Here is a 27,335-nt window from a genome sequence, read left to right as displayed (position 1 = left end):
TTTGGCTCAGTAATGTGCCCATCCAACTCCTGGCTGTGTCCCAGGCTGTGTTTGCCTATCAGGGAGACTGTCCTGTCAGCTCTGCTTCCCCTTCTGTAGAGCCCTGCAGATCTGCAGATATCTGCTTTATATCCCACAGCCATGTTTGCAGATTGCTACTCGGCTGTGGATGCAAAATTTTTATCCATTGAGGGCTCTACCCTTCTGTGGCATTTGTGGTGGCTGGTGTTCCTGCAGACTTCAGGGAGCGAGCTAGGCCAAGAAAGTCAAAGGCAAAAGGAAGGGCTTAAATCTCCTGCTTTCACGTTCTTTGTGAGCTACGGGCAGTTCCCCCTCACAGCCCAGTCCAGGTGCATTTGCCTCAGCCTCCTCTTTTCTGGGCAGGAAAGAGAGGCAAGCAGGATGGGAAAGAACTGGCTCTGGGGCAAGCAGCTCCCCTCCTTCTCCATCTCTGTGAGAGGATAAAGCCAGAAAGCAGCAAACCGGGTGGAAGATTGAGTCTGAGTCCTGGTCTACACTAGGACTTTAGGTCGAATTTAGCAGCGTTAAATCGATGTAAACCTGCACCCGTCCACACGATGAAGCCCTTTATTTAGACTTAAAGAGCTCTTAAAATCGATTTCCTTACTCCACCCCTGACAAGTGGATTAGCGCTTAAATCGGCCTTGCCGGCTCGAATTTGGGGTACTGTGGACACAATTCGACGGTATTGGCCTCCGGGAGCTATCCCAGAGTGCTCCATTGTGACCGCTCTGGACAGCACTCTCAACTCAGATGCACTGGCCAGGTAGACAGGAAAAGAACCGCGAACTTTTGAATCTCATTTCCTGTTTGGCCAGCGTGGCAAGTTGCAGGTGACCATGCAGAGCTCATCAGCAGAGGTGACCATGATGGAGTCCCAGAATCGCAAAAGAGCTCCAGCATGGACCGAACGGGAGGTACGGGATCTGATCGCTGTATTGGGAGAGGAATCCGTGCTATCAGAACTCCGTTCCAGTTTTCGAAATGCCAAAACCTTTGTCAAAATCTCCCAGGGCATGAAGGACAGAGGCCATAACAGGGACCTGAAGCAGTGCCGCGTGAAACTTAAGGAGCTGAGGCAAGCTTACCAGAAAACCAGAGAGGCGAACGGCCGCTCCGGGTCAGAGCCCCAAACATGCCGCTTCTATGATGAGCTGCATGCCATTTTAGGGGGTTCAGCCACCACTACCCCAGCCGTGTTGTTTGACTCCTTCACTGGAGATGGAGGCAACACGGAAGCAGGTTTTGGGGACGAAGAAGAAGATGATGATGGTGGTGGTAGATAGCTCACAGCAAGCAAGCGGAGAAACCGGTTTTCCCGACAGCCTGGACCTGGAGCCAGTACCCCCTGAACCCACCCAAGGCTGCTTCCTGGTCCCGGCAGGCGGAGAAGGGACCTCCGGTGAGTGTACCTTTTAAAATACTATACATGGTTTAAAAGCAAGCATGTGAAAGGATTACTTTGCCCTGGCATTCCCGGCTCTCCTGGATGTACTCCCAAAGCCTTTGCAAAAGGTTTCTGGGGAGGGCAGCCTTATTGCGTCCTTCATGGTAGGACACTTTACCACTCCAGGCCAGTAACACGTACTCGGGAATCATTGTACAACAAAGCATTGCAGTGTATGTTTGCTGGCGTTCAAACAACATCTGTTCTTTATCTCTCTGTGTTATCCTCAGGAGAGTGAGATATAATTCATGGTCACCTGGTTGAAATAGAGTGCTTTTCTTCAGCGGACACTCAGAGGAGCCCGTTCCTGCTGGGCTCTTTGCCTGTGGCTAAACAGAAATGTTCCCTTCTGTTAGCCACGGGGAGGGGGGATGGTTGAGGGGGTAGCCACGCGGTGGGGGGAGGCAAAATGCAACCTTGGAACGAAAGCACATGTGCTATGTATGTAATGTTAACAGCAAGGTTTACCCTGAAAGACTGTAGCCACTGTTTCATAAAATGTGTCTTTTTAAATACTGCTGTCCTTTTTTTTTCTCCACCAGCTGCATGTGTTTCAATGATCACAGGATCTTCTCCTTCCCAGAGGCTAGTTAAGGTCAGAAAGAAAAAAAAAGCACTCGAGATGAAATGTTCTCCGACCTCATGCTGTCCTCCCGCACTGACAGAGCACAAACGAATGCGTGGAGGCAAATAATGTCAGAGTGCAGGAAAGCACAAAATGACCGGGAGGAGAGGTGGCGGGCTGAAGAGAGTAAGTGGAGGGCTGAAGAGAGGGCTGAAGCTCAAATGTGGTGGCAGCGTGATGAGAGGAGGCAGGATTCAATGCTGAGGCTGCTGGAGGACCAAACCAGTATGCTCCAGTGTATGGTTGAGCTGCAGCAAAGGCAGCTGGAGCACAGACTGCCACTACAGCCCCTGTGTAACCAACCACCCTCCTCCCAAGTTCCATAGCCTCCATACCCAGACGCCCAAGAACACGGTGGGGGGGCCACCGGCCAACCAGCCACTCCGCCACAGAGGATTGCCCAAAAAAAAGAAGGCTGTCATTCAATAACTTTTAAAGTTGTAAACTTTTAAAGTGCTGTGTGGCATTTTCCTTCCCTCCTCCACCACCCCTCCTGGGCTACCTTGGTAGCCATCCCCCTATTTGTGTGATGAATGAATAAAGAATGCATGAATGTGAAGCAACAATGACTTTATTGGCTCTGCAAGCGGTGATCGAAGGAAGGAGGGGAGGGTGGTTAGCTTACAGGGAAGTAGAGTGAACCAAGGGGCGGAGGGTTTCATCAAGGAGAAACAAACAGAACTTTCACACCGTAGCCTGGCCAGTCATGAAACTGGTTTTCAAAGCTTCTCTGATGCGTACCGCGCCCTCCTGTGCTCTTCTAACCGCCCTGGTGTCTGGCTGCACGTAACCAGCAGCCAGACGATTTGCCTCAACCTCCCACCCCGCCATAAACGTCTCCCCCTTACTCTCACAGATATTGTGGAGCATACAGCAAGCAGTAATAACAGTGGGAATATTGGTTTCGCTGAGGTCTAAGCGAGTCAGTAAACTGCGCCAGCGCGCCTTTAAACGTCCAAATGCACATTCTACCACCATTCTGCACTTGCTCAGCCTGTAGTTGAACAGCTCCTGACTACTGTCCAGGCTCCCTGTGTACGGCTTCATGAGCCATGGCATTAAGGGGTAGGCTGGGTCCCCAAGGATACATATAGGCATTTCAACATCCCCAACAGTTATTTTCTGGTCTGGGAATAAAGTCCCTTCCTGCAGCTTTTGAAACAGACCAGAGTTCCTGAAGATGCGAGCATCATGTACCTTTCCCGGCCATCCCACGTTGATGTTGGTGAAACGTCCCTTGTGATCCACCAGAGCTTGCAGTACTATTGAAAAGTACCCCTTGCGGTTTATGTACTCGCCGGCTTGGTGCTCCGGTGCCAAGATAGGGATATGGGTTCCGTCTATGGCCCCACCAGAGTTAGGGAATCCCATTGCAGCAAAGCCATCCACTATGACCTGCACATTTCCCAGGGTCACTACCCTTGATTCAGCAGATCTTTGATTGCGTGGGCTACTTGCATCACAGCAGCCCCAACAGTAGATTTGCCCACTCCAAATTGATTCCCAACTGACCGGTAGCTGTCTGGCGTTGCAAGCTTCCACAGGGCTATCGCCACTCGCTTCTCAACTGTGAGGGCTGCTCTCATCTTGGTATTCATGTGCTTCAGGGCAGGGGAAAGCAAGTCACAAAGTTCCATGAAAGTGCCCTTACTCATGCGAAAGTTTCTCAGCCACTGGAAATCGTCCCAGACCCGCAACACTATGCGGTCCCACCAGTCTGTGCTTGTTTCCCGAGCCCAGAATCGGCATTCCACAGCATGAACCTGCCCCATTAGCACCATGATGCATGCATTGCCAGGGCCCATGCTTTCAGAGAAATCTGTGTCCATGTCCTGATCACTCACATGACCGCGCTGACGTTGCCTCCTTGCCCGGTATCGCTTTGCCAGGTTCTGGTGCTGCATATACTGCTGGATAATGCGTGTGGCGTTTAATGTGCTCCTAATTGCCAAAGTGATCTGAGCGGCCTCCATGCTTGCCTTGGTATGGCTTCCGCACAGAAAAAAGGCGCGGAACAATTGTCTGCCGTTGCTCTGACGGAGGGAGGGGCGACTGAGGACACGGCTTACAGGGTTGGCTTCAGGGAGCTAAAATCAACAAAGGGGGTGACTTTACATCAAGGAGTATTTCAGGCAGGACTTCACGGAGGGTTCCAATAAGAAATGGTGCACCTAAGTTATTGTTCTTATTGGAACAAGGAGGTTAGTCTGGCCTCTGATTGATACATGGCTAGATTTACCTTGCTGCACCTTCCCTGTGAGTGACTGCAGTGTGACCTAGAGGAATGAGTCACCTAGACGGGGAAGGGGGGGAAGCAAATGAGTACAAAACAAATCTGGTCTATTTCTTGTTTTGATCCACTCCATCTATCTTTTACATCTTTGGCCGGCAGCAGACGGTGCAGAAGGACTGCATGCCATCCACATCTCATGGCTGCTCGGCAGAAGATGGTGCAATAGGACTGCTAGGAATCCGTATCGCCTGCCTGCTCACCATAAGACGGTTCAATAGGACTGACTGCAGGACTAAAGAGAATGACCTGGTCAAGTCACTCCAAATTTAGTCCCTGCGCCCATGTCTGCCCAGGCGCTCGTGGCCGACGTGGCCAGGAGCACCTCAGACATGACGATGACGGCTACCAGTCGTACTGTACCGTCTGCTGCCACAAGGCAAGGGGTTGCTGCTACTGTGTAGCAATGCAGTACTGCGTCTGCCATCACCCAGGAGACATACGGTGACGGTTACCTGAGCGGGCTCCATGCTTGCCGTGGTATGGCGTCTGCACAGGTAACTCAGGAAAAAAGGCGCGAAACGATTGTCTGCCCTTGCTTTCACGGAGGGAGGGAGGGAAGGGGGGGCCTGACAATATGTACCCAGAACCACCCGCGACAATGTTTTAGCCCCATCAGAGTGCTCCATTGTGACTGCTCGGGACAGCACTACCAACTCAGATGCACGATTGTTTGCCGTTGCTCTGACACAGGGAGGGGCGACTGAGGACATGGCTTACAGGGTTGGCTTCAGGGAGCTAAAATCAACAAAGAGGGTGGCTTTACATCAAGGAGTATTTCAGGCAGGACTTCACGGAGAGTTCCAATAAGAAATGGTGCACCTAAGTTATTTTTCTTATTGGAACAAGGAGGTTAGCCTGGCCTCTGATTGATATATGGCTAGATTTACCTCGCTGCACCTTCTCTGTGAGTGACTACAGTGTGACCTAGAGGAATGAGTCCCCTAGACAGGGGAGGGGGGGGGAAGCAAATGAGTACAAAACAAATCTGGTCTATTTCTTGTTTTGATCCACTCCATCTATCTTTTACATCTTTGGCTGGCAGCAGACGGTGCAGAAGGACTGCTAGCCATCCTCATCTCTTGCCTGCCCGGCAGAAGATGGTACAATACGACTGCTAGCCATCCTCATCTCTTGCCTGCCCGGCAGAAGATGGTACAGTACGACTGCTAGCAATCCGTATCGCCTGTCTGCTCACCATAAGACGGTTCAATAGGACTGACTGCAGGACTAAAGAGAATGACCTGGTCAAGTCACTCCAAATTTAGTCCCTGCACCCATGTCTGCCCAGGCGCTCCCAGCCGACGTGGCCAAGAGCACCTCGGACACGACGATGACGGCTACCAGTCATATTGCACCATCTGCTGCCAGAAGGCAATGGGTTGCTGCTACTGTGTAGCAATGCCGTACCACGTCTGCCATCACCCAGAAGACATACGGTGACGGTTACCTGAGCGGGCTCCATGCTTGCCGTGGTATGGCATCTGCACAGGTAACTCAGGAAAAAAGGCGCAAAATGATTGTCTGCCCTTGCTTTCACGGAGGGAGGGAGGGAGGGAGGGAACGGGGGCCTGACGATACGTACCCAGAACCACCCGCGACAATGTTTTAGCCCCATCAGGCATTGGGATCTCAACCCAGAATTCCAATGGGCAGCGGAGACTGCGGGAACTGTGGGATAGCTACCCACAGTGCAACGCTCCGGAAGTCGACTCTAGCTTCGGTACTGTGGAAGCACTCCGCCGAGTTAATGCACTTAGAGCATTTTCTTTGGGGACACACACACTCGAATATATAAAACCGATTTCTAAAAAACCGACTTCTATAAATTCGACCTTATTCCGTAGTGTAGACATACCCTGAATCCCTAGAGCCGCACCAGCAGCCACACTTCTGACTGTGGAGCTCAGCTGCCTCTGCTCAGGCTGCAGCTCGAGGGAGAGTAATGGCTGCAACACAGAGGTTGCCTACATCAGAAAGGGCAATAAGGGACTTTTGGGTCCAGCTTCTGCCACCTCTACAAACAGGCCTGTGCTACTGACATCCCAGGCAGAGGCCTCCAGAGGAAATGCAAGCCTGTCTGGCTCATGATACCCTAATAATCGAAAGGGGTAAAACGTCTGTTGAATCCATTCTTGAATCCCAATACTTTCCTTCCAGGACCCAGAAACCCCATTTTGGGAGAGAAGACAGTAAAGTCAACATCTTTGAAGGCCGGGAGATCACTAATCTCTCAAAATATTTTTGGAGCAATGTCTGAGCCCAATTTCACTCCCTCCTCTGAGGCGGGATGGTAGAGACAAACTCTCAGAGAGGATGTATATAAATAAAATCAGCATCCGGTTCCCTTGCTCAGCTTCATGGAGTGCAGCATGGCAGATTAACCCAGAAAAAAAACCAAGCCAAAGAGCTGTGCTGGTTTCTTGGGTTCATGTTCATCCAAAAAGAGGAAATATTTGAAAAAGACAGGAGTGCTTTCTCCTTACGGGAGTGAGGCCAGCTGTCCAAATCAGTATTGTGAGATCAAATCACATATATATAAAATAAATCAAAATCAAACAAAATGAAAAACCCACCCAGAGGATTGACTGTTTCAGCCAGAGCACTGTGTTGAGTGAAAATATGTTCGAGATCTGTGACTGCCTGAGACAAGCCATAGTTGTTTATGCCTCCTCATGCTTCCTGGGAAGATATCGTAATAGAGGAACGGCAATTTCTTGCCACACTTAAAAGACTAGCAAAATGTTGAGCTGTCATCGCTTCTGGCATTAAAGTCTGAGTCCTCAACTGCTGCTATGGGTTACCACGCCCTAGCTATTGGGCTGTTGTCCCTGGCTACCGCTGTGGATCACCACGCCCGAAGTACAGATCATTGTTCCTAGATACTGCTGCAGTTTGCCATGCCTTGCTGCCACAACCAATCCACCTCTTGCTTCGGCAGCTGGCCATAGAGTGATGAGAGGGAGAGCAGCCCAAATGTGGAAGAACAAGCAGGCAGGAAGGGGCTCTTGGCTCCCCATATACTTCTTTGTAACCTCGGTGGCCTCCATTTTGTAAGGCTGTAAGGTTCCTCAGCATGAACCAGTCAAGATTCAACTTGGTATTGCTATCAAAGGTAAACATGGCTATTGTCCCTAGGGGCCAAGGTCTCACTGTTTCTAATGGGATGGTATTTTACTTGAAGGAGTGGCCACTGTACTATCTATAGACAGCCAAGTCTGGGCAGTGTTACCTCTGGGCCTGAAAGCTCTCAGGTGGCATCAGACCACCACCACCAAAAATAAAGTACAATTCTGAAGGCTCATTTGACCCTCTATCTAGCACCAGTACCTAGCCAGCAGTTCACTGTCAGAATCCTCTGCCTTCTGTCTTCCTTCGCTTGAAGGACAGGAAGGATCTCTGAGACGATCACTTGGACATTCTTCTCCTTCAGCACCCCTCTGAGTTCCCTGAAGTCATCTATAATCTGTGAGCTATCCCACAATGTAGTGTCATTATGCCAATATGTACCGTGACCATGGCCTGTTGACTTCAGAAGCCTGTTTAATCATAGAGTGATGTCTCATCTTTTAGCTTTGAGAGGAAAACACACCGTCCGCTGTCTGCCTGTCCCTTGCAGAACATTCATCCATTCTTCTTAGTACAGAATCCTCAACAAAAATCATCTGTCTTCCTTGGATGGTTGAAGCTTGATTTTTTTCTTACGGGTTGTGCTGAGTAGCCATCCACAGGTGTGTCCCCCACACCTCTCCATACCATTTGACCAGCTGGATCTTCAGAGATATCTTCCACAGTTTCCACACGGCGGACCTGACATTGATTGGAAACTTTTAGCTGCATGGAATTACTCCTAGTCCTCTTCTCTTTGATGGCCACAAGCTGTTCATCCTCATCTGCCTCAAGCTGTGTAGAATGCTGCCTTATCTTCTTGTCTCTGATGGTTATGAATTACCAAGTGTGACATTCTGTACCTTGGGGGAGCACCCTGTAACCCCCATGTTGCTCATTTAGATATAATTATGATTGCATATAAAGCCGGCTGTGTGAGGTATCATGGGAAAGGTTATGTGATCTGCTGCAAGTCATTTTTCTATCCATATATGTATATCATTAATACATATGAAGGTATGAGAATTGTGTGGTATGGTTGTCACTAAAACGTGCTGTAAGTTGGGGAATCAGCCAGATATTAGCTCCCCAGAGGCAACAGCAAGGAAAGTAACCAATGCCCGGGCAGGGTGTCAGACAACCCATCAACAGCCATTGTCCAACAGGGGAGCTACAATTCAATGATTCACCTGCATGAGGCCACACCAGAGGAATTGCTCAACCTTGCCTGGAGACTAAGTAATGCCCCCAGACATGTCCGGACTTGTGTGTTCCCTAAGCACATAGGACTGAGGGTATAAAACAGAACAGAGCAGGCCCATGCTTCGCCTCTCTCCTGCCCCCACCCATGCTGCAAGCAACAAGGACACTGAGAAGATTTATGCAGAGAAGACTGGCCCAGATTTCAAGGGTGAAATCTGTGTGGTACGAACTGCAATATCCAGTGGCTTGAAAAAAACTGCTTAATCTAGATGTTGCCCAAACTAATAGGATTGAGAGTTTAGACTGCATGCTTATATTTTATTTTATCTTGGTAACTAACTTTTGGCCTATCACTTAATATCACTTAAAATCTATCTTTTGTAGTCAATACATTTGTTTGGCTGTTTATCTTTACCAGTGATTTTGCCTGAAGCATGTGGCCAATATGCTCAGGTTTGCAAAGGCAGGTGTATATACACTTTTCATTGATGAAGTGGTGAACCAATTAATAAATCTGCACTTCCCACCTTGAGCAGTGCAAGACGGTATATTCCTGAGGTACAAGGCTGGGAGCTGGGGGAATTTGGCTCTGCTGCCGTTGCCCTGGGAGCATTCATGCAGTGTAGCTGGGTGTGGGGCTCCACATGCTGTTGTGCTGAGTGATCACAGCACCTGGAGGGGTTTGCCGCTGGTCACTAGCAAGGCATTGTGGGAGACAGCCCAGGCTGGAAAGAGTTCAGGGGGGCACAGTGTTCCCACAGTCTCGGTCTGCACCCTGGGGAATCCCGTCACACTAAGTATCTCTTATTTCATCTCTTTCTCATTCCTGGATGGCCAGTTTCTTCCTTGAATCTGGGGTAGTGATGCTTCCTGAGGCTGGTTATCCAAGAACTCTTCAGCCTTTCTGGTGGTCTGTAACATCTGTACTTTTGTCCTTCCAATCTAAGACTCCTAAGCAAAAAGGTCAAGTCTCTGTACTATAATGTTCTCAATATGGTCAAGAAAAAGGAAGTTTTGTAGAAACCCTGACATTAAATGCTTCCTTAGGTTAACTACCCGGATTCCAACCCCACAATGTTTGGAACCTCATTCTGCTCCTTACCCACTACCTAGTATCGTTACACTTTCTATCCATTAAAGCAGACTTCCTGAGAACCACTATCGCCAGTCGGATGAGTTTATGAAGTTGGGAGCTTTCTCTGTGGAGACCTGTTCAGACATGCAGTCCTCACATCTGTCATAGCACTCACTTGCAAAGTAAATTCAAGAAATGTTCTTTTTCTGTCAAGCATCAAAGTCTAATCTGTAGGAGCACTGATAACTTCAGGGCAGAGAAGTCATGTCTCCTGTATTGAGAGCAGCTAGATGGCCATGTAGCCATCAATACATAAATTCACCAAATTCTACATATTGGTCATCTAATCACTAACCAATGCCATTTTTCGGCAGAAGTCTTCCCCATGCCTCATTGTCCAGGATATATAATCAACCTCATTTTGGTTGTCCATAATTAAAGGATGATCCAGCTTCCCACCCTGGAGGCACATTGCTGTGAAAATTCCATTGTTAAGGCTCTGTGAACCCTAGCTCCATGTAGAACAGAAAAAAAAAATCTGTGTTTTGCCTGAAAATTTCCTTTCCTTGAGTAATAAGGTCCATAGATCTGGCCCATCTTGGAGACAAATGGATCATCCAGAATAGAGAGAGAAGTTGATACCCAAGTATTCAGGTTTATTTTGTTAGGGAGACATGTCCCTGTGCTCTGCATTAGGAGAAATTGTTGTGATTTCACTTCAAAGTATAGTTAACACAATCTGTAATTTAGGAAAGTAGAATGGAATCATACTGGCCTGGACATTGTCTTGATTAAAGGGAACTTCAGGGGGTGGGGCACTCCCTTGTTGCTAATGACTGGCAGATCTGGTTCTGCCTCCAAGTTGTAAGTAGGCTGAAGTACCCCTTGTAACAGATCTGTAGACCTTATTACTCAAAGAAAGGAAACTTGTAGATAAGCACGAATAAATTTTCCTATTCTGACGTCATACCATGTGTGACCAAAGCAAACATTGTCAGCTAATACCTTGTCTACCCTAGGAGGCTTTTGCTGGTATAGTTGTACAGTTGTCAGTTATGCTGACAAAATCCTTTAGGGTGGATGCACTTAACTGGTATAAAACGGCTTATAGTAGGGTTTTTATCAGTGTGGCTATCTTGGTAAAAAATCACACCGTTAATTGACAGAGCTATGTTGGTAAATTTCTAAGTGTAGATCACACCTAAATTTCAGGGAAACTACAATTACATCTGAAGCCTACCTGTGGACATCTTTTTTTTATTAAGTTAAATTCCTTGGGGCATTTCCTGTTCCCAGAATGTGGTCAGTATTCAGGATTCCCTGTTCCAGAAGGGACTGGCAGAGCCCGCAGCACTGGGAAATCAAGAAAAATAGACCGGTATTCCATATTTAGACACTACTGGTATCTCAGAGTATAAATGAGACTGGATACTTAACCGTGATAATTGTAACTTATGTGCGCAGGGCTGAGCTGGTTACCTAATTTGGGAAGACATTTTCTCATGGTATTTTGACGGGGATTTTTATTTTTTCTCTGCAGCACTGAGTTAGGAGAGGGGATCTGCTGGGCATATCGCCCATTGCCTGATTTCCTGTGGTTGCAGAGGTTGGGTTATGGGAGATGGAAACTGATGCTTTCCATCTTCTGTTCTATGTTTATATTACACACTAAGATACTGGAATTAGATCAGTATCAGTTTGAAAAGTCCTGTTCCAGCACTAGTGCCATAACTACAGCCAGGATTTTAAATGTGCCATCCCTGTGTAAAAATACATACACTTGTCAGGCTTTCAAACACAATAGTGATGAACACAATGTAAAACTTGGACTCGTAGGTTGATACTCGGTGAGACGCTGAAAGCGTAATTGGAGAACCCTCCTCTAGGTGCTTTTGAGAGAATGTCATATGCAAAGTATGAAATTGGAGAACATACATTTATTTATTGTAGATAAACATTAAAATAAAACTCTGGATCCTCTGCTCTTGTAACTGATATTGAAAAAAGTTTGTGGTCCTTCATCTGTTGCTAAGCTTCAAGGTAATATCATCCTGTTTATAAGGCTGGTATCAAGCCACGTCTGGGAGTCTGCAGATACAAGCCAACATCTAACAGAGATCAGAGGTTAAAGGTATGCCCACAAGGAAAACTACTGCTCCCGTGCATGGTAGTGCAGCTGTATTTTCTCACTGATGAATATTTTGGGATGAGTGACATTTATGGCTGTAGTTGCATTAGGTTCAGAAACTTTGGCAGCTGTATTTCCTGTAAATTACAAGTGACCATTCAAAGCTATATGACCCTGCCATCTGTCTTTATCTGATAGAGACACCTTTATTTCCAGTAAACTGTTAGTGATCATATGGTGCTGTATCATGACTCATATACTCAATAATAACTTACAGAGGCACCTGTAGTCTGAAAAAAGTGCAAGTGCTCTTACATCTCTCTGACTCGCCCATCCTATTTTATCTTCCATGCTCACTTACAAGCGCACTCACTTGTGTTTCTTGCCTGCCTCACTATGGCATTTGATCAGCTAAGACACGACCTGCAGTACCAAATGCTGTCATGCCAGGCATTGGGGCACCTGTAGCAGCTGAAGGAATTGCAGTCAGTGTTTGCTTGGGGAAATTACATGCACCTGTTACTTTATTTGTGTTTTAAACAGTCTGGAGAGAGAGGAGTAGGAAGTCTGTCTAGCTTGGTATCCTGCCTTCTTGACAGTGGCTGGTGCCAGATGCTTCAGAGGGAATGAACAGAACAGGGCAATGATCGAGTGATCCATCCCCTGTCATCCAGTTCCAGTTTCTGGCAGTCAGAGGTTTAGGGACACTGGCATCATGGGGTTGCATCCTTAATCATCTTGGCTTATAGCCATCGAGGGACCTATCCTCCAGAAACTTACGTAATTCTTTTTTGAACCCAGTTAGACTTTTGCCCTTCACACCATTCTCTGGCAATGAGTTCCACAGGTTGACTGTGCATTATGTGAAGCAGTACTTCTTATGTCTTCTCTTTTTTAAGCTAAACAGTCCCAGTCTTTTTAATATGGAAGCTGTTTTGTAACTTTTCCTGGCTGGTGTTAGCTGTATGCAGCTAGAGATCTGTGCTGGTAGCAGAGGGCTTCTAGGGTGGATCTGTCATGAAGATTGCATCAGCCAAGGTATCTGTGAAAGCTAAAGGGGGAAAGTAAAACTAATAATGAAACATTTAAAAACAATTAGTGTGAATTCAGTGCTGGCAAAAGATTTCAGATTGACAGACCAAGAAACATAAATCTCACTTCAGTCCACACTTAGGCCCTGATCCGGCCAATCATTTAATTAAACATGTACTTAACTTTTTAAGCATATGAGTAGTTTCATTTCATCTGGGTTTTTAGATCTCAAGTTGATAGATGCCTTAATAAATGCCAGTTTAGCCTCAGAAAAGATACGGTATGTATGGCAGCAGTGCCAGATCCCTCTGGCGTCAGCGTGCCTGTTTTGTTTTGGAAGGACCACCATGAAGTCAGAGGGGGATTCAATCTCCAAGGCCCTTTGTGGTATGTCTACGCTGCAGTTAGACACCGGCGGCTGCCCCAGGCCAGCTGATTCGGGGTCGGGCTAAGGGGCTCTGGGCCTCCCACCTCCCAAGGGCCTCTACGTCTACTCTGCAATTAAACGGCTTCTTAGCCTGAGTCAGCTGGCACAGGCCAACTGTGGGTTTTTAGACATGCCCGTTGTTCCTTAGCCATTCTGCTAAGACTCAATAGGAATGCCAATTCTAGTGATGGGTTTTGTGATGTGGACACCAGTCCAATGGGAACTGGACTAAGACCCGCCAAACTCATTTCATGTAGTCCTCAGAACTGCCATCAGATGGTAAAAAGTTTCAGTCAATAGCAACCTGGAATGAATGCGGTCTTAGGTACCTGCTAGGTGAAAGGCTCTTCGTACCATCAACAGATTCCTACCCAAAAGCCTCTAAAATTTCCTTTAAGCAAGACACCTGTGTTTTTGAATCAGCATTCTCTACTTATTAAGTATGAGGCACAATTTATGGTGTTGGTTTATAAATATAAAACTCTAAATGGCCCATCACATATTTAATGGAAATACCATCTTTTTATTGAATAATTATATGTATAAAACAAAATGAATAAAATAAATTTAACTAAACCCACAAAATGTCCTGTGTCTAAGCACAACTGTAATATACATAATAATGTCTTAATGACACAAAATAAACCTATATGGCAAATAAATCCCACTAAATACAAACTAAAAACAACCCAGGAATCCTTCCCCCAGGCTAAAACTGATAGGCCTGTTAAAGTCGCTGGCCTCTTCTGGAGAAGGCCCTGCCTCCCATGCACTCAAGCTGATCAGCATTTCCAGCGCTACTGGTACGTAATGCTGTGATGGAAGGGACTGCAGGAGCTAGTCCCTAAGATAAATTGGCCCAGGCTAGGCCCTCACCCATTCTTTTTTGTCTGGATTTGCTGCTATCATAGAGACCAGCCAGTCTTACTTTATATTTGTAGGTCTGGAACACTAAAATATCCCAAAAAGAAAAGGAGTACTAGTGGCACCTTAGAGACTAACCAATTTATTTGAGCTCACGAAAAGCTTATGCTCAAATAAATTGGTTAGTCAGTGAGATGGAAATTCTTGTGGTGGGGGCTACCTAATGCCAGTGTTTTCTCCCCAAACAGAGTTTTGTCGAATTGATGAGCCCTTGTGCCACAACGAAGATGAGCAGCTCAGCTTTGAAGCTGTCTGCAATATCCACAAACAGATGGACGATGACGCCAATGGCAACGTGGATGTAGAGGAGAGCGATGAGGTTAGTTCACAGCTACTTTTCTTTCTTTCTCCCTTCCGTCCTTCCTCCCCTTCCTGCCTTCCTCTTTAGGAGGGCAGCTCTACATTGGATAGTACTGCGTGTCAGGGGTGGCCAAAGATCAGCCAATAACATTTTCCAGAGTAGTTGTTGGCTGCCTTCATCTTCATCCTGCAGAGACTGCAGCTCCCAGAATGCCATAAGACACCAGTCCTCGCCCTGAATAGAAGAGACAGGCAAAGACACAGAGATGTGACTTGCCGAAGCTCAAGAGAACCGAGGTCTCATGACTCCCCAATCCAGTACCTTATCCATTAGGCAACACTACCCCGCAGCTCGCTACAAGCGCTATCCACTAGACCCTGCTACCTCCTCGAGGCAGTACAGCAGAGCTGAGCTCTGTGCACATACTGTATGCCTGGAAGTGCTTCGGAAGGGAGGTGAGGTCATAAATGGGGCAGTTGGATCCTTTTGAAAGAAATTACAAAAGTGTGATCTGCAATTTCTGCGTTGTGAAGTGAAGCCTTTGTTTTCTCCATTGGGACTGGTTTGGTCTATTTACTGTGATGTTTGCTCTTGTATAGTGCTCTGCCAGCTGAAAGCTCTCTACTAACATTGGACTGACTGACTGACCCTGACAACAACGTGTCTCTCTACCCCCACCCCACCCCGTCCAGTGAGGGAGTATGTTTTTTTCCCGTTTTGCAGAGAAGGAAGTGCAGGCACAGGGAATTTAAATGGTTGCCTGAGCCCACACAATAAAGCCATGTGACAGACAGGCCCCTAATAACGAAGCAGCTCTTTAATTTAAAAATATTGGAAAGAAAAGGCTCATAAGTCCAAAATGTGAAATGGTGTCAATTCAGAGTCGCCCCAGCAAGCTCGGAGGGCAGGCGCCAAGTTGTTTGTTCTGTCATTACAGAGCTCTCCTCTTTTTGTCTCAATTTCACTGCCCAGACTGATCAAAGAACTCCCATCTGAATTCCCCTGTCACTTGTGAGGACAACCTTTTTGTACAGTCCCTTTCCCTTGTCTCAGTCCCTATAAACTCTGGAGTTCTAATCCTGGCTATGCCTCTGACTCATGGTATGGGCTTGGGTCAGTCCATTCATTTGTCTACCTCAGTTTCCCCATGTGTAAAATAGGGACAATACCCATGTTGAAAAAGTGGAGGATTAATTAGTGGGTTTTGTATAGCTCTTTGAATGTGCTAGATAACATTATATAAATGCTATGTAAAGTATTGTTAATCTACGAATTAGTTTGCATAGCTGGAGCGCAGGATCTGATGCAAGAATCTGTCTTGTATATTGTCACTTTACTCTGGCCTCTGTGCTACTGTAGTACAAATAATTATTATTATTACTACGCTCCCCGGGGACTCAGTTCTGGATGGTTTTCTGAGCTTTCTCAACCCCTGGCTTAGCTGTATTTTGAAGTTGCCCCATTACTACCGTGTAGTTTAAAACCCTTTAAATATCCAACTAAATATGATCATCCAGGCCCTCTTCATCTCTTGTCTTGATTATGAATCACCACTTCCAGTCCATTCAAAATGCAGTTTCTAAGATCGTATTCCTTACCCATTGACCTGACCACATCACCCTCTCTCTGTGAATCCTCCACTGGCTTCTCTTCTCCAGGATGTCAAATACTTCTTGTCCTCACCTTCAAGGTTCTCCCTAAATCTGGCCTCCGTGCTTCGCTGACCCTGGTGTCATGTTGCATGCTGCTCTTTCCACTCCTTCAGTGACACCAATCTTATTGCCTGGTTTGTCTGTTTCTTGCACAGCTGTCCTTGTGGTTTTTTCCATGCTACACTTATGCTGTGAATGCCCTCCCAGAGCTAATCTGCAAGGTGATCTCCCACTCCAAGTCCCTCTTTAAGACCCAGTTCTGCTATGGTACTACAAGAAATTAGCCAATTAATATAGTTACTTAAAGGAGATATGATAGAAAACACACACACACAACTAACTTTAGGCAGATAAGTCTTCCTTATTCCGTTACGCCACAGACTAGCCCTCATTAGTAACTGTACACTCTTTTTGAAGTTCCCTGCCATCTGCTCCCCATGCCTGTGCCCTGATAACTGTTTAGTTATCCTTCCATTCTGTCATGTCTCATATTTAGTTTGTAAGCTGCTTGGGGCAGGACTCACCTCTTCCACGGTATTCTCTGTGCTGTTTTTTCTTGGGAATTTTGTAGTGCTGTCACAGCCTCTTGAAACAGGCCATTAGAACATAAATATATAGAAAAAAATGACACTCCCCAATGTACAGAGGAGAATATTATGTATATGAAGGTGGATAAACATTGATTTTTCCCTTGGAAATGATAAAAGCTTTGTATTTCAGCCAACTGAAATGGCTAATTTTCATTGGGTTGCCCACCTACAACTTGGCTGTGAATTAAAACTCAGCTAAAAGATGAGAAATTACAACATCCTCTAGTCTACTAGACTGTCTTCCTTAAATTCTCCATCTGTTCTGCTCAACTGTAGGGCAGTCACAGCCTCAGCAGCTCTGCCATAAAGAATTTGTCTTGTCATCATATTTTCTGAGGCTTGATGAAAGAGGAGAACACTAGAAGCCATCAGAGGCATCGACTTAGTTCTCAATTTGAGGCCCAATTGCACATTCCTGCCTGCTGTGACAACTATTGGAAATAAACCTAAATCCACCCCTCACACTCGTTTGTGCCAAGGGCTGTTAATGATGCAGGGTTAGTTTGATTGTCTATCTCCTTCGGTTCTCTCTCTTTCTCTCTGCCTATCTGCCTGGGCAACAGGATTTGGAGACCACTGACCTTTCATATGTCAAGAAGATGACTGCTCAACAACTGAAAGAGAGGAAAGTCAGCCTTTCTGATGCAGAGCGATGTCTCTCTAGTTTTTAAAGGTCACTGAAGCTGTGAGAAGGGTTTTACCCCATGCTTTCCTCTGCCAGATGCATTCAGCTCCGACATGGTGGGTTATAGGGAAGACTCTGGTTTGCTACTTGGGATGACTTCTCTGAGAAACCTGCAATGGATTAGTAAAGCTTTCTTAAAGCCTGGAAGTTAGTTAGTTGTAACATGCAAAGGCAGATTTTCAGCGGGAATGTAGCTTTGTGCTTCTTGCCAACAAATCTGGGACTCTCGGATTTTTTTTTTTTTTAAAGTGGGGGTGGGGTAGTTCTGCAACATACCTAGATGGGGAACAAACACAGGCTTTGTCGGGATGGTGTTATCAGAGTCAGGCCCCCTTCACTGGGAATGACCTACACCAGACTTGCAAATCTCACCTCAGGTATCCCAGCTGATCTCATCTGGTGAAGTAAAGCACAGAGAGAACAGGATCTCTCATACCCAGGACCCAACTATAGCAAGCTTAGTAACTGCAGCATAAATTGCACCTGGAAACAAACTGGAAGCCAATGCAGTCAGTGGAGCACATGGCAAAATGTGCCACTCCATGTGTGAGTCACCAGTAAATCATCAGACAGCTGCAGTCTGCACCAGCTGAGGTCTCAAAAAGGTCGTCACATGCAGCCCGTGTAGAGCACACAGAATGAATCTAATCTGGAGCTGACAAAGGCATGGCTCGCTGGTGAATTCCACATCTGAGAGGGAAAAGGGCACCCTCTGCTCTGCCACCACTCCTTCGTGACCCTCCAGCAGCAACAGAGAAGCCATTAACCTGAGAACCAACGTAAGAAGGCAGGTGTATGCCATCAATTGAAAGGGCAGACATTACCTGAAAATGCCCCTGTGGTGCCAGTGGATGCTACCAAGCTAGTGAGTAAGGGGGGAGCAAAGTTGCTTTGTTGTTTATTTTGTAGTACACTCACTTCTGTGTCAGAAGGCAAAGTGTTCAAGTTCCACGGTGAGTTTTGAACTCCTGTAGCGCGAACAGTCTATTATGATTATTTAACTCCTTTTAATCTTTCCTTTCAAGTTGGCCCTTTTACAATTTTGGTTGTTCTTCTCTGACTTCCCTTCAGTTGACATACTCCTTTCCAGAATTGACGATTTAAAATCAGTGACCATCTTCTGATTCAAATTTGAAAAAGCAGCAAAGCTAAACATTAATAATTTTTCCTTTTCTGTGGAGAGTATGTAACATAGTCAAGGTTTTGAATTTATATCTGCTCTCAGAATCCAAGTGATTTGCTTGTTGAATTTACTTTTAGAATAGCTTGCATTATTTGCATTTTATGTGCAAATATTGTTCTGTGCAAATATTTCTATGTAAATATTTGTTTCTTTAGATCTGTATTGATCTTTTGCAACTGCAGGAAACGTATTGTCATCTCTGTTTGCTTATTGGCAGAGTTAAGTATTGCAAAGTACCATGATTCCAGGCTTCACAATGCAATGCAACACCTCACTAGTAGATGTAATTCATTGCTATTGGAGAAGCTGACATGGGAATCTGTGTCGGGAGCTTGCCTCTGTGTAAAGAACTTGTAAATAGTATTATCAGTACTAGCCTTCCTGGACACATCCGCATCTGAAGCTAGACTTGCCTGTTCAGTTATTTTTCTCCATCTTTCAAAGCTCTAAGGTCCTCCTTATTTTGTCATGTATTTAAAACTTTTCTTCATTGGTGGCTGGAGGCCAGCTCCTGGGCGTATTATTTGAATGGATACAGATGCCCACAAACGTGAACCTATATGGCTGTGTTTTATGTTTAATCTTCAGATTAAACACAGCAGTTGTTCAAAGATTCAAAAAGTAATAGCAAAAAAATGTTTAAGTACATCAGAAGCAGGAAACCTGCTAAACAACCAGTGAGGCCACTGGACGATTGAGACAATAAAGGAGCACTCAAGGACGATAAGGCTATTGTGGAGAAACTAAATGAATTCTTTGCATCAGTCTTCACGGTTGAGGATGTGAGGGAGATTCCCAAACCTTAGCCATTCTTTTTAGGTGACAAATCTGAGAAACTCTCTCAGATTCAGGTGTCATTAGAGGAGGTTTTGGAACAAATTGGTAAACTAAACAGTAATAAGTCACCAGGACCAGAGGGTATTCACCTAAGATTTCTGAAGGAACTGTGACAGGGTCGGACCAGATGGCTATGGGAGAGTAATAGAAGGCAGATATATTAGCCCCAGGCTAAGTAGGTCCCTTTTCCCTGGATAAGGTAACAGGGAAGGTTCCAGAAAAATCAAGAACCTTCTGGAGACAATTAAGACAGGCTGATTAGAAAACCTGCAGCCAATCAAGAAGCTGCTAGAATCAATTAAGGCAGGCTAATCAGGGCACCTGGGTTTTTAAAAAGGAGCTCACTTCAGTTTCTGGTGTGCGTGTGAGGAGCTGGGAGCAAGAGGCACTAGGAGCTGAGAGTGAGAACGCGGACTGTTGGAGGACTGAGGGGTACAAGCATTATCAGACACAAGGAGGAAGGTCCTATGGTGAGGATAAAGAAGGTGTTGGGAGGAGGCCATGGGGAAGTATGACTGCTCAGAGCTCAAGTATGAAACTGCAGAAAAACCTGAGTGTCTCTGGATTAAGTTTAGAAGTGTGAGCACCAAGGGTGATGTCGTGGTGGGAGTCTGCTATAGACCCACCAGACCAGGGGGACGAGGTGGACGAGGCTTTCTTCCGGCAACTCACGGAAGTTACTAAATCACAGGCCCTGGTTCTCATGGGAGACTTCAGTCACCCTGATATCTGCTGGGAGAGCAATACAGCGATGCACAGACGATCCAGGAAGTTTTTGGAAAATATAGGGGACAATTTCCTGGTGCAAGTGCTGGAGGAACCAACTAGGGGCAGAGCTCTTCTTGACCTGCTGCTCACAAACCGGGAAGAATTAGTAGGGGAAGCAAAAGTGGATGGGACCTTGGGAGGCAGTGACCATGAGATGGTCGAGTTCAGGATCCTGACACAGGGAAGAAAGGAGAGCAGCAGAATACGGACCCTTGATTTCAGAAAAGCAGACTTTGACTGCCTCAGGGAACTGATGGGCAGGATTCCCTGGGAGAATAACATGAGGGAGAAAGGAGTCCAGGAGAATTGGCTGTATTTTAAAGAATCCTAATTGAGGTTACAGGGACAAACCATCCCGATGCGTAGAAAGAATAGTAAATATGGCAGGCGACCAGCTTGGCTTAACAGTGAAATCCTTGCTGACCTTAAACACAAAAAAGCAGCTTACAAGAAGTGGAAGACTGGACAAATGACCAGGGAAGAGTATAAAAATATTGCTCGGGGATGCAGGAGTGAAATCAGGAAGGCCAAATTACACCTGGAGTTGCAGCTAGCAAGAGATGTTAAGAGTAACAAGAAAGGTTTCGTCAGGTATGTTAGCAACAAGAAGAAAGTCAAGGAAAGTGTGGGCCCCTTACTGAATGAGGGAGGCAACCTAGTAACAGAGGATGTGGAAAAAGCTAATGTACTCAATGCTTTTTTTGCCTCTGTCTTCACGAACAAGGTCAGCTCCCAGACTGCTGCACTGGGAAGCACAGCATGGGGAGAAGGTGACCAGCCCTCTGTGGAGAAAGAAGTGGTTCGGGATTATTTAGAAAAGCTGGACGAGCACAAATTCATGGGGCCGGATGCGCTGCATCTGAGAGTGTTAAAGAAGTTGGCGGCTGTAATTGCAGAGCCATTGGCCATTATCTTTCAAAAGTCATGGCTATCAGGGGAAGTCCCGGACGACTGGAAAAAAGCTAATGTAGTGCCTATCTTTAAAAAAGGGAAGGAGGATGATCCTGGGAACTACAGGCCAGTCAGCCTCACCTCAGTCCCTGGAAAAATCCTGGAGCAGGTCCTCAAGGAATCAATTCTGAAGCACTTAAAGGAGAGGAAGTGATCAGGAACAGTCAGCATGGATTCACCAAGGGCAAGTCATGCCTGACTAATCTAATTGCCTTCTATGATGAGATAACTGGCTCTGTGGATGAGGGGAAAGCGGTGGACGTGTTGTTCCTTGACTTTAGCAAAGCTTTTGAGCTGGTTTCCCACAGTATTCTTGCCAGCAAGTTAAAGAAGTATGGGCTGGATGAATGGACTATAAGGTGGATAGAAAGTTGGCTAGATTGTCGGGCTCAACGGGTAATGATCAGTGGCTCCATGTCTAGTTGGCAGGCGGTATCAAGTGGAGTGTCCCAAGGGTCGGTCCTGGGGCCGGTTTTGTTCAATATCTTCATAAATGATCTGGAGGATGGTGTGGATTGCGCCCTCAGCAAGTTTGCAGATGACACTAAACTGGGAGGAGTGGTAGATACGCTGGAGGATAGGGATAGGATACAGAGGGCCCTAGACAAATTAGAGGATTGGGCCAAAAGAAATCTGATGAGGTTCAACAAGGACAAGTGCAGAGTCCTGCACTTAGGACGGAAGAATCCCATGCACCGCTACAGACTAGGGACCGAATGGCTTGGCAGCAGTTCTGCAGAAAAGGACCTAGGGGTGACAGTGGACGAGAAGCTGGATATGAGTCAACGGTGTGCCCTTGTTGCCAAGAAGGCCAATGGCATTTTGGGATGTATATGTAGGGGCATTGCCAGCAGATCGAGGGACATGATCATTCCCTTCTATTCGACATTGGTGAGGCGTCATCTGGAGTACTGTGTCCAGTTTTGGGCCCCACACTACAAGAAGGATGTGAAAAAATTGGAAAGCATCCAGCGCAGGGCAACAAAAATGATTAGGGGACTGGAACACATGACTTATGAGGAGAGGCTGAGGGAACTGGGATTGTTTAGTCTGCAGAAGAGAAGAATGCGGGGGGGATTTCATAGCTGCTTTCAACTACCTGAAAGGGGGTTCCAAAGAGGATGGATCTAGACTGTTCTCAGTGGTAGCAGATGACAGAACAAGGAGTAATGGTGTCAAGTTGCAGTGGGGGAGGTTTAGGTTGGATATTAGGAAAAACTTTTTCACTATGAGGGCAGTGAAACACTGGAATGCGTTACCTAGGGAGGTGGTAGAATCTCCTTCCTTAGATATTTTTAAGGTCAAGCTTGACATAGCCCTGGCCGGGATGATTTAGTTGGGGATTGGTCCTGCTTTGAGTAGGGGGTTGGACTAGATGACCTCCTGAGGTCCCTTCCAACCCTGATATTCTGTGATTCAATGAAGTAGCCCAGGGAGTTGTAGCTATCGCACAGCTGTTCCAGGAGGCACTCTAGACGGCTGCATTCCACAGGGCCCTGGGCTGGAACCCGGAGTAGAGGGCAGGCCCGGGTTCCCCCCAAATCCTCCCAACTCCTGGTCAGACACAGGAGTCGTCGACCTGGACTGTGAGTTCAGAAAAAAGGCCAAGCTGAGGGCTGCCGTGAAGCTCCAAGGCGAGCAAGTCCGCCAATAAGTGCAAGACCCACCAAGGTAGAGCAGGAACTTTGTCACAGAACTCAAATGTGAAATTGCAGAACTACTAACCGTCATCTGTTACTTATCATTTAAATAAGTGTCTGTCCCAAATGACTGGAGGAAAGCTAATGTGACAGCAATTTTTAAAAGGGCTCCAGAGGAGACCCTGGCAATCACAGGCCGGTAAGACTGACTTCAGTACCGGGCAAACTGGTTGAAACTGTAGTAAAGAACAAAATTGTCACACTTATAGATGAACATAATTTGTTGGGGAATAGGTTTTTGTAAAGGGAAATCATGCCTCACCAATCTACTAGAATTCTTTGAGGGGGTCAACAAGCATGTGGACAAAGGGGATCCAGTGGATATTGTGTACTTAGATTTTCAGAAAGCCTTTGACAAGGTCCCTGACCAAAGGCTCTTAAGCAAAGTAAGCAGTCATGGGATAAGAGGGAAGGTCCTCTCATGGATTGGTAACTGATCAAAAGATAGGAAATAAAGGGTAGGAATAAATGGTCAATTTTCAGAATGGAGAGAGGTCACTAGTGGTGTCCTCCAGGGGTGTGTATCAGGACCAGTTCTATTCAACATATTCATAAATGTTCTGGAAAAAGGGTTAAACAGTGAAGTGGCAAAATTTGCAGATGATACAGAACTACTCAAGATAGTTAAGTCCCAGGCACACTGCGAAGAGCTACAAAAGGATCTCACAAAACTGGGTGACTGGGCAACAGAATGGCAGATGAAATTCAGTGTTGATAAGTGCAAAATAATGCACGTTGGAAAATATAATCCCAGCTATACATATAAAATGATGGGGTCTAAATTAGCTGTTACCACTCAAGAAAGAGATCTTGGAGTCATTGTGGATAGTTCTCTGAAAACATCCAGTCAGTGTGCAGCGACGGTCAAAAAAACGAACAGAATGTTGGGAATAATTAAGAAAGGGATAGTTTCTGTCTTATCTGTCATATTGCCCCTGTATAAATCCATGGTACGCCTACATCTTGAATACTGTGTGCAGATGTGGTCGTCCCATCTCAAAAAAGATATATTGGACTTGGAAAAGGTTCATAAAAGGGCAACAAAAATAATTAGGGGTATGGAACGGCTTCCGTATGAGGAGAGATTAAAAAGACTGGGACTTTTCAGCTTGGAAAAAAGACGACTAAGGGAGGTATGATAGAGGTCTATTAAATCATGACTGGTGTGGAGAAATTAAATAAGGAAGTGTTATTTACTCCTTCTCATAACACAAAAACTAGGGGCCACCAAATGAAATTAATAGGCAGCAGATTTAAAACAAACAAATGGAAGTATTTTTTTTCACACAACGCTCAGTCAACCTGTGGAACTCCTTGCCAGAGGATGTTGTGAAGGCCAAGACTATAACAGGGTTCAAAAAAGAATTAGATAAATTCACGGAGGATGGGGCCACCAATGGCTATCAGCCAGGATGGCAGGGATGGTGTCCAAAGGCTGTTTGCCAGAAGCTGGGAATGGGCGATAGGGGATGGATCACTTGATGATTACCTGTTCTGTTCAGTCCAGTTCCTCTGGGGCAGCTCGCATTGGCCGCTGTCGGAAGACAGGATGCTGGGCTAAATGGACCTTTGGTCTGACCCAGTGTGGCTGTTCTTATGTTCTCCTAGGACATGAGATTATCCTGAGAATAACTGTAGAATGTCAGGCCATTTCAGTAAATGTGTGAAAACGACTGAGGCAATAGTCCGTTTGGACAATGCCATTATTGTACCTGTCCACAATTGACACAAGGAGCAAAGGCTTGGCCTGAGATACCCACCGAGTTGGTGTGGACAGAAAGGCAACTGGAAAAACCTTCAGAAGCTCACGCATCAGGGAAGCTGGACAATCCAGCCCTCTAGTTTACTGGTAAGCAGCGACATCAAAGGGGAACTATTTTTTTCTTGTGTGCGGAAGTACACATAATGATGTAGGCCAAGGGAAGTTCTCTAGCGTGATCCCTGTGAGCCCTAGTTAGTTGACCTGAGCTCTAAGACTCTCTGATGCAGGGTTTGGTTGGGTATTTTTTGCTTTGTAGATATAATTTGGGTTGCTGTCAGGCTTTTCAGGTTCTGTTGAAAATGGGCTTATTTGTGCGTAAGAGCCCTTAGTCCTGGGCCAGACACTTTGTCATAAAATCAGAGCCTTAGAATTGCTTTCCAATTCCATAGTGCGCAAATTGGCAGTCAGCTGCTGGATTGTAGTGAAATATCCCTAATGCTGGAAAGGCCCTGTTTCTGAGTCAGTTGCGTTTCTGTCCGTCTTTAATAGTTTCCTCTGTTAGCTTACTTCATGAACTAGTGAGGGGGAGGTCAGGGATGATTTTGAAGATTGAGTGCAGTCACCTCCGTGAGAATTCGTATATCTTCAACAGATGTTCTGAAAGGCCAGCAGGCCTGAAAGTCGTCCTGCTGGCATTTTTTGAATGTTGAGTTATCCCTCCACTTAGCTTGCTCCATTCTTGTGAGCAGGCTTGAGTTGCAGAGCTATGGGCAATTGTGATGTCCACATGCTCATGAGTGCAAATGAAACCCAGTGTTCTCGCTTTGTAGTGAGTTAGGGCTTGTCTATGCTGGCAATTTACAGTATTGCAACTTTCTTGTTCAGGGATGTGAAAAACCACCTCCTCCCCCCCGAGGGCAGCAAGTTTCAGGGCTGTAAAGCGGCAGCGTAGACAGTGCACCAGCACTGGGAGCTACGCCCCTCGTGGAGGTGGTTTTTTGAGAGCACTGGGAGAGCTCTCTCCCAGCGTTGCGCCATGACCACACAAGGCATGTTAAAGTGCTGCCAGGGCAGCACTTTAGCATTGCTAGTGTAGACGACTAGCCCTTAGTCTTTGCTCAATTGAGAAATTGGGATTTTATCCACACTGCAGCCATCTTTTCCATGGGGGATGTAATTGGCACTTTTTTTTCTAAATTAAGGTCTATTTTTTTTTTAAAAACTATATTTAAGACCAGTGAAAATTTGTCAGTCAACCTTCAACTGTCCTTTTAAAGCATCATATGTCTTTTCCTTTTGTGGAGATGAATTTTCATCAAGTTTAAAGATGATAGCAGTGACCCCAATTACAAAGAGAGCCCGGGCTCTTATGGGAAAACCCTTCTAATTAGCAACCTATTTGTGATCATACTCAGTCAAAGGTGGTTCCAGTTCCGTTTAAGGACACCTATGTCTTATGACTTAATTGAACAAACTTTAGTTTGTGGGATGTTTTTTCTATTTAAGTTCCAGGTCTATAGTGACCAAAATATCTGCAGCCAAGATTTGTAGAGCCGGATACAAAATTTGTATCGGTATCTGATCCATGATCTGCAGAAATGATCCGTGGATATCCGCAGATTTGCAGGGCTCTAGATACAAAATTTGTATCTGCATCCGATCAGTGATCCACAGAAATGGTCTGCGGATATCTGCATCCGCGGATGCAGATACCTACGGATATAAAGCAGCTTTGTGAAGAGGTAGATGAACCTTTCACAAAGTTTAGCAGCCAGAGGGTTAAAATGTTTAATGAGATTATGCAAATATGTAAATTGATTTATAATTATGCATTTTTTTCTTAAGGTGCCACATAATTGCTCTCAAGAATCTGAAATTCTCATTTTAAAAATGTCTCTGAAGCTTGTGGTTGCAAAGAAAACTTTCTGGCTGTGACCCTAAAGTAACCATTATAGTGATGTCAGAGTCTGCAGACAGCCAGAAACAATAGTTCTGATTAATGTTGGACTTGCTCCTGTTTAGCTACCCTGGGTGTTAACGTTGAAGCCTAGTAGTGATACCTCAGAGATTTGTGAAAGGGTAGTTATCTGATGCTATTTATCAGTAACTTTTTAATTACAGGTTTCAGAGTAGCAGCCGTGTTAGTCTGTATTCGCAAAAAGAAAAGGAGTACTTGTGGCACCTTAGAGACTAACCAATTTATTTGAGCATAAGCTTTCGTGAGCTACAGCTCACTTCATCGGATGCATTCCGATGAAGTGAGCTGTAGCTCACGAAAGCTTATGCTCAAATAAATTGGTTAGTCTCTAAGGTGCCACAAGTACTCCTTTTCTTTTTAGTTACAGTGACTTGAACACTTTCACTCGTATATTGCACATGATCTGTGTGGCCATATGCTAGAAATTAGGAGCTCCCATATTTTCTTTGCGCCCCCGCCCCTCCAAGCGCCTCACTTTATTGAAATCCTCAAGTTGTCTGTACTTGGCTGTTAGTCAAGATGGTCAGGGATACAACCCCATGCTCTGGGTGTCCCTAGCCTCTGATTGCCAGAAGCTGGAAGTGGACGACAGGGAATGGATCACTTGCTGGTTGCCTGTTCTGTTCATTCCCTCTGAAGCACCTGGCATTGGCCACTGTTGGAAGACAGGATGCTGGGCTAGATGGACCAGTATGGTTGTTCTTATGT

General features: G+C 45.8%; 1 protein-coding gene across 4 annotated transcripts in view; it reads left to right on the top strand.

The window, feature by feature from the left end:
* The window catches only part of STIM1 (stromal interaction molecule 1), a 196,070-nt gene that overhangs the window by 84,999 nt on the left and 83,736 nt on the right, over positions 1-27,335 (top strand). For all 4 annotated transcript variants that reach the window (XM_077824160.1, XM_077824248.1, XM_077824002.1 and 1 more), the window contains one exon: positions 14,469-14,599. In XM_077824160.1, the coding sequence (XP_077680286.1) occupies positions 14,469-14,599 (131 nt within the window). The remainder of the gene's footprint in view (positions 1-14,468; positions 14,600-27,335) is intronic.

This window comes from Eretmochelys imbricata, chromosome 1 (assembly GCF_965152235.1).
Source record: "Eretmochelys imbricata isolate rEreImb1 chromosome 1, rEreImb1.hap1, whole genome shotgun sequence".
NCBI lineage: Eukaryota > Metazoa > Chordata > Testudines > Cheloniidae > Eretmochelys > Eretmochelys imbricata.
The sequence above is the reverse complement of the archived record's forward strand: the minus strand, read 5'-3'. Positions and strand labels throughout refer to the sequence as shown.